Source organism: Anoplolepis gracilipes, chromosome 1, assembly GCF_047496725.1.
Source record: "Anoplolepis gracilipes chromosome 1, ASM4749672v1, whole genome shotgun sequence".
NCBI lineage: Eukaryota > Metazoa > Arthropoda > Insecta > Hymenoptera > Formicidae > Anoplolepis > Anoplolepis gracilipes.
Window position 1 is genome coordinate 11526242 of NC_132970.1, and position 14453 is coordinate 11540694.

General features: G+C 27.2%; 2 protein-coding genes across 6 annotated transcripts in view; one reads left to right on the top strand and one right to left on the bottom strand.

Moving 5' to 3' along the window:
• Skeletor (DM13 and DOMON_DOH domain-containing protein skeletor) overlaps positions 1 to 14453 on the top strand; it is a 45492-nt gene that overhangs the window by 14163 nt on the left and 16876 nt on the right. The window lies entirely within an intron of this gene.
• Positions 1664 to 10794, bottom strand: LOC140666318 (uncharacterized). Of its 5 annotated transcripts, none has more exons than XM_072893377.1 (10): positions 10660 to 10782; positions 10396 to 10468; positions 9221 to 9503; positions 7609 to 7878; positions 5866 to 6307; positions 5570 to 5718; positions 4279 to 4402; positions 3493 to 3624; positions 2210 to 2522; positions 1664 to 2118 (listed from the first exon to the last, which is right to left on the bottom strand). In XM_072893377.1, exons 3-10 carry the CDS (start codon positions 9376 to 9378, stop codon positions 1958 to 1960), a joined length of 1749 nt encoding a protein of 582 aa, XP_072749478.1. In that variant the 5' UTR covers positions 9379 to 9503; positions 10396 to 10468; positions 10660 to 10782; the 3' UTR covers positions 1664 to 1957. The 5 variants fall into 5 exon arrangements, with proteins under 5 accessions (XP_072749478.1, XP_072749494.1, XP_072749486.1 ...); XM_072893393.1 differs by having other exon boundaries at positions 9221 to 9519; XM_072893385.1 differs by having other exon boundaries at positions 10326 to 10468.

A 14453-nucleotide genomic window follows, 5' to 3' on the forward strand; every position in this document is an offset into this window, starting at 1 on the left:
TAATCAGTTAATAGTCAGAAGAATCTACAAGAAACATAAATTATTCACGTTGCACCACAAATAAATCTATCAATCGCTATTGTTTGAAAAACTGAAAAGAATGACCCCGTGAAAAAAAATTAATGCAACATGTGTGGATCACGCAATCTACCGATACCTTGTCCGTAATGTAGTACTTTAGATAAGTCGCCATTCCTCCGCTCAACCATAAATAATCCCATTAAGCTGGGCTGACTAAATTTCCACAACCATTGATGTGAATATATTGTAAATTAATTTTTAGACATATATATATTATACATATATATATGTAAAGAATAATTTATTTATATATATCTTTAAATTATTTATTACTTAAAATTATTAACTTTTACAATTGCCTGAAAAATGAATCAATTTGACACATGTTTCAGTCATCGATGACAGACTTATTGTAGCCCAAACTTTTATATTCTTATATTCGCTGTCATCAATCCCACATCGGTAGTTATAGGCTTCACTATGTATGAGTTGGTTGCTAATCCTAAGATTTAAGAAAAGTTGTATAACGAAATACGAATTACCTACAAGAAGCATGGTTACATTTACGATTCTACATGCAAAATGAAGTATGTCATTTTCAATTGCGTTATTCGCGGTAAGTTTTCAAGTAAAAATGTTGATGATTGAATAGCATAATGTTTAGAAAATTCAGTTATTTCAGTAACAGTTCGTAAGATTATTTGTCGCCTATATTATTAATTTCATTATTAGCGATTGGACGTTAATCTAACATAATATAATTCTTAGGTCAATAACGTTAAATTGTTATAAAAATTAAATTTGAAAGATAAAAAGAATGTTATTTATCAACAATTTTTTTTACTTTTCTTTCGAATAATCACATTATTCTTTATTATTATATTAAGCTTTGTGGATTAAATAAAACTTTTGGAAAAAAAGTAAAATAACACAAATGATTTTATATTTAGCACAATTACAAATCATTATATATGTATAATAGTCAATATATTAATGTATAAAAAATATTGACTATTTTGAAAAAAGACACACTTTTAGGAACACTTAAAACTTAAAAAGTATCCGCCCGTTGCGTCGGTGCGCTGCAAAGAGTCTGCGAAGAATCGCATAAAATTCCCGATTCGAATAATGTTTTGGAGAAAAGCAAAAAAGTTCTGCATGATTCGCTTTATTACAAAAATCCAAATGCATTTGACCCGGATCGATTTCTTGATGAAAATAAAAAGCATGATAAAGAGACATACTTTTTGGCCACCTTATGGACCACGAATCTGTATTGGTAATATATTACATTTAAACAGATTAATAAAATATTTAATAATTGAGCAACATTTATATAAAATATGTTGTAATTTATATTATTGTGCTGTATGCGCGTATACTTTATATATACACATTAAAAAGTCTTTCATCTCTCAAAACATTATAATATGTGCTACTAGAAAAATGTTAATATATGCTTGCTTTATAGTGTATAAAACTTAATAATAGTGTATACTTTTCATATAATTTTTTATTTTTGTATCATTATAAACAGAAATGAAGTTTGCTTACATCCAAACAAAAGTAGGTCTTGTTACTCTTATGACAAATTATAAAATAAAGCTAAGTAATTATATATTGATTACGTATATATATCATTAATTCACGATTTTGACCGAATAAGATACATGTGGTTGAAAATAACTCATTTATATCAGAGTTTGATTCATTTGAATCAGTTGTTCAGATAAATGTAAATGAATATTTATGGCACGCACATGATTCTGACATAACTCTATAGTCTCAATATATTCTATTATTTATCATACGATCTTAATATTTAATTTTACAACCCTTAGAATATCATCATAATGTACTAAAAAATTTTTAATATTAAAATACATTTATTCACATTTTAATATTTTTATTAAAACTTTTACATTCTATAATAATGTTAATTAATATTAAAAAGTATTTTGGAAACTGCTCCTATATCGTTTGGATACTTTTCTACCAGACTTTTATTTGGTACATAATGAGTGCCTACGAATCTAGAAAAATATCGTCCTATCTCTATATTATCAATCCACTGTGGTTGACATATCGATATTTCATCTAAAATAAAAGAGATGTTTTATGTTGTACGGATTGAAGATAATAGAAAATATATACATATAATACATAAGAATGTTAGTAATATTCGTACCTTGTGCTAGGTAACATATTCTATTAGTCTCAGTGAGAATTATGTAGTGCGTTTGATTAACTTTTTCAACGGACATACAAAAATGCTGATCTTCATCCTCATCGTATTCGTCATCCAAATATATAGAATTCATATAATCGCGTATATTACATAATCGCGTATAATCACATTGAAAATCCCATCCTACTATTACGCCAAAGTGAAGTTTGTCAAATGAGGAATTTATGATCCGATGCTTTACGATCATACCAACCGCAAATTTTATTTTTTTATTCCTTATTTTTGGTCTTGTTCTTATATAGGTAGATTTAACCTGCATGTATGTACGTGTGCGTGTGCGTGTGCGTGTGCGTGTGCGTGTGGTTGTGCGTGTGCATGGAAAATATAATAGCAGAATATAATTGACATTTTGTTGAATTGTTTCTAAATTAATTAACACAACAGCTCAAGTTATACATTTCGCTATAAAAAAAACAGTACATTAAAAAAAGAGGAAAAATTATAAAATTTTGAATGCTTATAACACAATTAATAATTATTGTATCGAAGTGATTAAAACAGGAAAATAAAACTTGAACTCTACATTTTGAAAAACTTTTAATACTAATTGCGTGAAATAATTAATTTTTTAATAGCGACTGATAAAATAAAGAATCGGTTAATAGAAAGTCCACTTCAATAAATTGTAGTCGTGAATTAATGGTATACAAAGCGGATGAAAAAATATGAACTTTATTGTCATCCGCTATTGAAAAACTAATCATTCAACATAGTCGGTATTAAAAATTCCTCAAAACAGACTTAAAGCTTTATTTTCATTTTTTAATCACCTCCATATGATAATTTTTAACTGTATTATAAGCATTTGAAATCGTTTTTGGTTTAAAATCAAATTCTACGATAAAGCATTTTGAAGGGAAAAATTTGAACTTCCAAGTACTTGTTATCCCATTGAACTCAGTTGATTCACGCCATGCAACTCATTAACTAGACTTTCTATTAATCAATTTTGCAGATCTTCATTGTCATCTGTCATTAGAAAAGTAATCTCACACAATCAACATTTAAAGTTTCTCAATATACAAATTTCAAACTTTATTTTTGGTTTTTAATCACTTGGATACGATAATTATTGATTATGTTATAAGCATTTAAAATTTCACAAATTTGTCCTATTTGTCCATTTTTTTTAGCAAAGGATATAGATAACTATAATTTATGTAATTTTTTTACATATTATTATATGAATATTAGTTAATATTATAAGATGCTCGATAAGTTACCTTTATTGATTTTGAAATTTTATTAAAAAATTCGTATCCTATTATTCCTTTTATCATATTTAATTCCCACGGGTATTTTTCATAATTCCATGTTTTAAAAAATAAATAATCCTCTAGTAAAAAACTTATTAGCTAGAAAAATATATGTAAAAAAAATTTTAATTACAGATATAAAAAAAATATTTATTATTTTAATTCTTTGTTTGAAAAAATGTATTGAGTCTTTTGATGGAAATAATTTACATGTTTTTACGAAAAATTAAAATTTTTATCAACAAATTATAAATTTGTGAAAATGATAGAAATTAATGATAAGTTGAATAAAGTTGTAATAAATTATAAACAACTTTTTATGAACATTTTTATAAGTAATATAATAAATATAAATAGATCATCGTAAATACCACAACTATTCACAACTTTTTAACGATAAGTTAATTTATGAATAGTTGCATGGTTCAATATGGTAACAAATTTCGTAGTTTGAACATAAAAATTATATGTACACATAATCAAAAAGTTGTAGTTAAAATAAAAAGTGAAAGATAATAAAAAATATTATTAATAATTAGATTGATAGGAAATTGTAGTTCCTTTTACAATTTTTGCGTGAAAAATTATAAAATGATTTCCACTATAGTCATGGACTTAACGTATCATTTAGATCAAGATCTATAATTGATTGTTATCTTAATTAATTACTAAAATTAATAATAGTTATAATTTTTATTAATTATAAAATTAATAAAAAATACGTATTAATACTATTTGTAAAAAATTACCAACCTTTAAATAATTAGATCGATTTTTACGAGATATATATCTCCCACTAACAATGTCAAAACCATTTAAATTGTCGTAACCATTGATTATAAAATACTCTGCATTGTTCATTTTTTTTGTATTATCACTGAAAATAATAAAAAATATACGTCTGTGTGTGTGTGTGTGTGCAATATGTCCGAGAATGAATAATGGGGTTTTAGTCGATTTTTATAACACAACACAAACTCAATATCAGTATGAAATTTTTAGTAATAATCAACTTAAATAGTTTCTTTACCTATTTAGTAAATTTCGATGTCCTGTTAATGGCATGACACATCTCATAATTTCAACATTCTTCATATTTTATACTAAATCCGAACACTAAATCAGAATATCTATTTCTTGCAATTGTTTTTATGATTCTATCCCTAAGATCATGTAAATCTCTAATTTTTTACACTGCGTAACATTTTTCAAGTGACTCTCTCTCTCTCTATATTTTCTATAAGAAAACTTCCTAAACTGTCGTTAGACAAAGTAATAAATTTTGTATCTTATGTGCTTCAACATACACAAATCTGTGATCCTTGTTTGATAAAGATGAAAAATGTTGTGCAAATCAAAGATTAATGCCATATCAGAAAAGAATCATAGAAACAATTGCAAGAATTACGCCAGATATTCGGGATTTAGTATAAAATATGGAGAGTGTTGAAATTAGTACATATCGAAATACTAAATTGTAATAGTAATTAAGCCTATACCTAAAATTTCTAATCAATTACCATAGTTACATCTATCTTTGTTTATTTATAAAACGAAAAGTCAAACTTCCTTCGAGTCTTTTCGAGTTAAGTTATATTAGCACCGAATAAAGTTTATATTAGTTAAATCCATAAACATAATAAGAATAGACCGAGCGTATCCTCTTATAAACATTGAAGCTCAGGTAGAAAAGGACAGAAAGTAGATGCCGTATACCTTTCTCTCTCTAACGAGGAAAGAATGAGGAGAAAGTTGATCACCAAAACATAATGGCTGATTAGCTTTCTCCTCACTCTTTTCTCGTTAGAAAGAGAAATGTATACCGCACAACTAATTTCTGTCCTTTCTACCCGAGCTTCAGGTTTGGCATCTCGGTCTATTCTTCCTATGTCTATGGTTAAAATCCAATTTCTTAATTATGCATCTTGATGCTTTTACAAAATAGATAATAAAACTGTTTGAGTTGATAATTATTACTAAAAAAATTATGCCAATATTGAAAACAAGAAAAATTAACAAATTTTTAAATTAAAATTATACACACTATTTTGGTTTCCACGCGATGGCAATACGTTTATATATATTATGATCTGCTACTATTGTGTGTCTCTTTAGAACGTAGCGTATGCCAAGTCTTCTCGCTACGATATGATATATAAAAGGTAGTAGATACTTATCAACACATTGTGAAAACTATATCAATATAAAATTATGTTAATAAAATTTTGTTGAACATGTTTGTTGGTTTTATAAGATAAATACATAGTTATGCTCGAACAGCGCATAACAAACTATAATTATAATTATAATTATAATTTAACATAATCTACAATAACTTACGAAATATATACTGCTTTTTTTTAGATCTAATGTTGTCAATAGTTTCTCTAATATATAATCACTCGATTGAGAAAAGAAATATTTTTTAAGTATGCATATAATTTGCCTTGCTTCTGTCTCATCCCAGAAATTATCGTCGATCTCATTGTTTCTCCAATCAGAAAATTGATCAGAAGATATCGAAAATATTGAATGCGCAGGATATTCTGTTTTAAGGTGAGATAATATTTCTCCCATAATAATATCAAAACACATTTTCATACTGGAAGTAGATATATGTGGTTCAAAATATTGTACTATAATAGTAAGTAGCCGTTCTAAAAGCTGCTTTCTTTTTGGCATATTTGTAAATTCGTCCTGCTTGTGCTCTAATCGATTATGTTTTATATATCGAAGAATAATGCCAAAGTTATATGCACTTGTTAAATAGCAACCGGGTTTCCTAAAATATATTTACACATTCATAATGTACAAAAACATTAGGGTAAAGTAGCCTAATATGAGAGGAGTTCTTAATATGAAACCCCAATTATTTTACAAACACGACCATTCTTCTTTAAATGTTACTATCTCATGTTGGTAATAGATAATCGTGAAATCGTATGATTTACATATGTAAATGACAGCAGCGTAGCGCACGTGTGTATGACGATTTTGTTAACGACGCTGAGGAAAGTTCTTGAATGTGCTACTTACAAGGGATGTAAGCAACATAATTTAATAGCAATAGCTTGATATTCATTTGTAATATGTTATTAATGTCAAATGCAACAATTTTATCTTGGTGCTTGATCATTATTTTGGATATCTTACACGCATAACCTTATCATATATATATATGATTTATATAGTTCCTAATATGAGATGCTAGAATGTTTCTAATATGATACCCGTAAAAAAAATGTCCATATAAAATTGGCCATATATGGATTTTATCAATAGCTGAGCATATCTTGTCAAATATAGTTATATATTATATATGATTTTATTCAATTATCATATAATATCATATATGACTATACTTGGTAAGACATGATCAGATATTGACAAAATCCATATATGGCCAACTTTTTTTCCCGGGTATGTATCTCATTTCTCTCTTTTCTCTCATAAGCAATAGAATGAGTTATTAAAAGTGTAAATTTCTATTTTTTTTTTGTTGGTTATTTTATTTTAAAATATTTCAAACTTCAATTACAATACCTTTCTGTGTGCTCTTTGTTAAAACGTTAAATTTTTATTTAAATCTTTAAGATATGTTATTTTAATTTTATAGATTCACGATATAAAAAATATTTGAAAGATATAATTTTTGTTTGTGTCAAAAAGTAAAACTTTCGTTTTCTGTAGTACAGTTCTACAGCATTAAACTAATAATTGAAAGTCAGCCTGTAATGTTACATTTATGTAATTATAATTAATAAAACAGTTTTTAATTGAAAGTATGTTCTTTTTGCATTTAATTTTCTAACGTAAGCCCATCTCATATTAGGACACCTTTTTCAAAATAAACGAATCTTTCAAGTCTGAGAAAACCCATTGTAGAAAATATTATAAATTACACATTGGAGCTTTTAATGCTTTTTAGTGATAAAACTTGAGTGTACTAGCTATAAAACTACGTAAAGTTTTTGAGTTAAAAGTTACAATTAAAGAAAGTTTAAGCTTTTATAAAAAGTATCTCATAATTGACACCTTTACCCTAATATTTATAATACTAATATTTAATTTATTGAATTCTACCGTAACGACTGTGTAGAAATGATTCTATTTATCTCATCTATAACAAAATAGTAAATATGATGAGATTCCAAATTTGCGGCTATGGAATACAAAAGACATTCCAATTTTATTTTATCATCATGCCATAAGCCATCCTCTGCCATTAAAGACACATAATACTGTAGATTTTTGACATATTTTAGACTTGCTTCTATTTGTTGTTTAAAATCTGTATTATCACAAATTTTCTTCTGTTCCTCTGTATAATACTTATTTTTCATAGAAGGACATCTAAAATTAAAACAAAAAATTCTCAAATATTATACAACACCACATTATCGGCAATAAACTGTGAACAATATATTTTCTAAAGTACAAATATGAATTTTTTAAGTACATTAACATTTGAGACAAATTAAAAATATTATAAATATAATATCAATTTTTTATTTAATAAAGATAAAAAATATAATGTGTTAATATATCTTTAACCAAATTGAATTAAATAATCACAATAGTAATAAATAGCAACGCACATACTCGAAATGTATTATTGAAAAGTTTTTGCTGCGATAATCTTGCGATTAACGAGTTTAAGTTAATCAATTTAAATTAAGTTTTAATGAGAGCCGATTGAAAAATAAATTTATGAATATATTTCAATTCTCTCTCGCATTGCATAAAAATAATAATCAAAATAGGCACTTTTATAAAAACGGAAAATTTTATAAGAAGAAAAACTCAATCTCTCTCTCTCTCTCTCTCTCTCTCTCTCTCTCTACAATTTCCAAATAAATAAAATTGATTGTATATAGTGATTATAAAATTGCAGAAGTCACAAGGTATAAACAGAAAGTTTTTATGAAATTATATAAATTATATATAATAAATTAAACTTTTATATAATTATCTGTGCTATTTAATTACAATTAATATTATAAATTAAATTTATACATGTACTTAAGTCAGTATTTATTAAAAAATTTCCAATCAACTCAACGTCTTAAAATGTTTAATAAATTAAAATTAACTTGTTGATATAAACTAAACATCATAAATCTTAATTGTTTGAAAATTTCAACATTATCCGTTATGTAAAATAAAAAGAGTAATAAAAATTTATTCTATTTCTTTACATAATTAATCTTATTGAGACAATTTTTACCGACCTATTTTTAATTTTTAATAAGTTACTATTGGTGTGCATAAATAAACAAAATAGTGAAATAAAAAAATAATTTTAGGAAATATATTTAAAAAATACTGACAAATGCGTGTGACGCTGGCATGTTCTCACTTTGTGAAAACTCATTAATTAATTCTGACTTATTTGTAATAGTTTGACAATTTTTTATTACTTAAACAAATAGCTCTGGCTATTAAATAAAAAATGATTCGAAATTAATTAAATTGACGTGCGTTTCATTTTGTTCTCTAACCATTTTTTCAACATTTTTTACCAAATTTTAAAAGCTTAAGATTTCCACAATAGAAACATTTACAAAGAGTTCTATGCGTAAAAATTAGTAAAATATTTATTTAAAAAATTAAATGTAAAATTAGTATTAATGAAAAAATCAACTGAATGTAAAATTAATATTAATATAAAAAAATTGTAAATAAAAAGATATACCTCTGATAAAATTTCTTCTTCCAAAACTTCTTTGAGAATAATATATCCTGGAATCTTCTACACGTGGCACTAAAACTCAAAACATCCTCAATGCTGACGTTTTCGTCTCCCAAAATGATTTCAATCACTTCGATGGACAACCATGTTAGTGTAGCCATCGAAAAAAATTTAACGATGCACAAAAAAGTTCACAACGTGATCTATTTATTAGTTTTTATCTAATTTCATTTATACACGTGGGCTCGCAAAGCTTACTGTAGCATCTAACACTGTTGAAATGAGTCTGTAAAATGTAATAACTTTATATTAATTTTTATATGTTTCCTGTCGCGGGTGAATACTAGTGTACGACATCTGGTATTGGCTAAATGAATGATCGATAGATCAAGAGCCGAGAGAGCACGCAGTAGAGAGGCGACAGTGCATAAAGTCACTAGAAGTGACTTTAAACAGTGCAGAGAACACAGCGCGAGCGTGAAAGAGGTGTGTGAGTTCTCGCACAAGACAAGAAAGAAATAAAGTTTTTCCTATTAGACTAAGGTTATTATTTCTTCCGGCACATCCTTGACTGAAGAGATTTCCATGGGTCCCTCCCTAACACCTCCAGTCATTCTAGACTGCAGATGCATTCCTTTTTCAGGGAGAAACGCTTTAAAGTATTTGACTGACCAATGGAAAGAAAGAACAAAGATTCCTTTATTCTGATAGGTCATACGAACAACAGTTACAAGCACATATTATATATTCTTGGAAAAACTTTCTAGATTACAACTTCTAGAACAACTGCTTTCCACTACTTTTTTAGATTTATGTTTTTTTACATGATATTTTTTGAAATACTTTCTTTATAACTTTAATAAGGACTGTATATTTAACTTGTCAAAGTTTTATTAAACACTAAATGTTTATTTGTAAAATTATTTTTTGTTATCGGCGAAAAAAAATCGTACAGCAAAAAACGAAAATTTATCTTAAAGTTAAAAGCTAGTGCTATACGATGGCCGTGATGAAAATATTGAAATTAATTTGGATCCCACACAATAAAGCTCTAAAATAGGTAAAAATGGTCATTTTTGGGCATTCTAACATCAAATATTTCGATAACCTGACGTGATAGGCAAGTTCTGTCACCAGATTTGGATTCAGCGCACCAAATTACGTAAGAAATCACTCACAGTTTTCATTTAGCTTTTAATAGCCTCCATTTTGCAGGCCTGTGTAATTGTCGCCGCATATATGAGAATGCTTCTTTTTAATGAAAAGAAAGTTCATAAAAAAAATTAAACATTTCAAGTTTGTCGAAACTAGTATAATATGATATATGACAACAGTATAATTAAAAGACAGTAGTTATATATGAATACAAAATTAATGACAAATTGAGTGCAAACAATAAAATGTAATAAAATCGATCAAAGACAAATTTAATTCATACGTACATTCAAATAAAATAAAGGATGTAAAATACCGTGTTGTAAACGTGAAAACAATTAAACATTTCGCTCGTTGATGTGAGATATTAATAAGATGAAACCGCAGTAAAAAAACACGTCTTGTCAAAACAAAATTTAAAATTAAACTGACAATTTTAAAAAACATTTCAAACCAATGACCTTTTCATTTCAACGACCTTTATTATTTTGTCGTAAATATTATTTAGATTTTCAATGTTTCTTTGAAGGTTAATTGTGTTGTCAAATTTCTTTATAAAAAACATTTTCGCTATTTCTCTCTTTTTGACAAATTTTTCGCTATGTAAAATGCCTGGACTATCCCACTCAAATTCCAAATTCAAATGTCCAAAATCTGATCTGTGTTTGCTAATTACAGATTGACATGATGGACGCAACTTTATATTGTTAAAATGTTCTTTAAGTCGTGTGTGTAAATGTCTTTTAGTTTGGCCTATATAAAGCGCATTACAGTCTTTACAATGTATTTTATAAACGACATTAGTTCTATTGTCAGTGTGTAATCTATCTTTGCCGCGCTTTATCAATGTATTAAGTTTATTAGTTACAATCAAAGCAACGTTTAAACCCGTATCAAGTATTGAACGACGCAAACAAAAACTAAAATCTTTAACGTAAGGTAATAGCATAAAAAAGGTGTTTGGATGCAATTTTTTCGTGGACTTATTGTTGTTTTTACGGTTTTTTAGAATTTAATCCTTTTTTGAATGTTTAAACATCTTAAGCGCATTAATGGTAATTTACCTCGCTGTTATGGTTTGCCTAAGATTCACAATTATAAAGCCAGTCTCACATATTAAGGACGGTTGTTCCTTTTCTACAAAGCTCAAGGATACTATTATCGATAATAATGTTGTGATAGTATCATTAAATGTGAGTTCTTTATTTACTAATATTGCTAAGGATTTAGTTTTGAGTGCCATCAAAAAACGGTGGAATGACATTACTTACTAATAAATAAAGAACTCACATCCAATGATATCATCACATCATTATTATCGATAATAGTATCCTTGATTTTTGTAGAAAAAGACCAACCGTCCTTAATATGTGAGACTGGTTTTATAATTGAACTATGTAATATATATCATGCATGTATGTAGAGACATTATACAAAGGGCTATCAACCAACGAAACAATAATTCTTAATGGAAATCCTGGTTTATGAATTTTAGGCAAACCATAACAGCGAGGTAAATTACCGTTAGTGCGCTTAAGATGTTTATACATTCAAAAAAGGATTAATATTCTAAAAAACCGTAAAAACAACAATGATCATAAATCCACGAAAAAATTGCATCCAAACACCTTTTTTATGCTATTACCTTACGTTAAAGATTTTAGTTTTTGTTTGCGCCGTTCAATACTTGATACGGGTTTAAACGTTGCTTTGATTGTAACTAATAAACTTAATATATTGATAAAGCGCGGTAAAGATAGATTACACACTGACAATAGAACTAATGTCGTTTATAAAATACATTGTAAAGATTGTAATGCGCTTTATATAGGCCAAACTAAAATACGTTTACGCACACGACTTAAAGAACATTTTAACAATATAAAGTTGCGTCCATTATGTCAATCTGTAATTAACAAACACAGATCAGATTTTAGACATGAATTTGAGTGGAAAATGTTTTTATAAAGAAATTTAACAACACAATTAACCTCCAAAGAGACACTGAAAATCTAAATAATATTTACGACAAGATAATAAAGGTCGTTTGAAATGTTTTTAAGTTTTGTTTTGACAACACGTGTTTTTTTACTGTGTTGGTTTTATCTTATTAATATCTCACATCAACGAGCCAAATGTTTAATTATTTTCACGTTTACAACACGGTATTTTACATCCTTTATTTTATTTTATTTGTACGTATGAATTAAATTTGTCTTTGATCGATTTTATTACATTTTATTGTCTGCACTCAATTTGTTATTAATTTTGTATTCATATGTATAACTACTGTCTTTTTAGTGACACTTGAAAAGGACCACAATTAGATGGTCGAAACGTCGTGATATTAAATAAAGAACTTTTGGCTAGTTTGGTCGTTTTTAATTATACTGTTGTTTTTTAATCAAGTACTAGCAATTTTACTAGCTAATAACCTTAAATATGATATATATTACCAATTTATAATCGATTTATAATCGATATGCTCAGATAAATAATCTTCTTTAATGATATAAAAGAGAGTCAGGTTTCTCCTCGCGAGAGTATTACTTACATTTAATTGTGACAAGCGTATGATGCAGATTTTTGAATATATGTCGATTTGTATAAACGTGTGTATGATGCAAAATTTTATATTATCAAAAATTATCAAAGAAAGATTCTTCTCTGTGCCTAAACAAGATTTTTAAATTTTTAATAATTAAGTCTTGCAAAGCCTCAAAGTTTTCAGGCCGATTATTTTTTTTTGTAAAAATCAGTTCCTCGGTAACGCTCTTCCTATATTCTTTTTATTTAATAAGATAATAATACAAATAGATCGTTATTACACAAACAAGTACATAAACAAATTTTCTAATATGAATCAATTATTATCTATTATCCATCTCTTACTTTCATATCGATAACATTTTTTTTTTCATTCGTATTATCTCTCTCTCTCTCTCTCTCTTTCTCTCTCTCTGTTCTATACATATTGCGCTTCTCCTTTTCTTTTACTTCTTTTTCATTATGTTTACAAAGTGTTGGAAAGTTATTTGTATATTGCATATGTTTCTGACACACTGACACTTTATGCAAGATGCGAATTCATGCGTCTTTTCATCGAAAGTCTTTCAAAAGCGAAGAATGATGAATAATTTTTTCGTAATAAAAATAATTTCTCTCATATTATTTTGTTTCGTGAATACCTTTGTGATATTTAGATATGGGCGTCTGCAGATGCACAAAATATTTTTTTGTTGCATACAGATTAATGATAAATTGAGTAAATTCAAACATTAAGATAGATCCACAGTCTTTGTATATCTCTCAATTACTATGCAAATATCACATCTCATTTTATTTGATGTTCATAAATAATTATACGTCTATTTTTCTTCTTTTTTTTTTTTTTTTTTTTTTTTTTTTTTTTTGTGTTCAGGACATATATCATGTATGATTCCAATTAGATAATACTTCAAAAGCTAAAGATATTTGCAATTCCAAATTAATAAACAGATCATATGCACACGTGTAGCTTGTTATACGCAGGTCTATGCATTGTGATGCGATTGTGCGCGGGTCAAGGTGTTCGAGTGAAAGTACGAAATATCAGCAACCGCTGAATAAATCTTCTATAAGAAGCTGGGCGGACGTTTGTATGGAATTATTGCGCCAAACATGCGATTACGTAGATATACAATGAGGTGTAATCGCTCTCGACGCATCTGATAACTGTAACAATCTCCTTTTACCTCGGAAGCTTCGTTTCCTGAAATTGATGCTATATCATCTGTACACTTGATTTTGCATCGACACGTTCTCTTTTATTTACCATTATTTATTTATTTATATATTATAATTATATAAAATGTTTGCTTATATACGTATAATTGCGTTAGCAACCTATTATTTTCTAAAACTGCAAGACGAGACTTTCGATAAAAACAATAGTATAGTTTATGTAAAGAGAATAGAAATGTCTGTAATAATTTATTATTGCAACTTAATATAATAATCGAGCTGTTCGTTGCACTTTCTGCAGAAACCTCGTTCTCACATCTCCTGTCCTTTTCTCGATATTGCGGCAAGAGAAGCGACG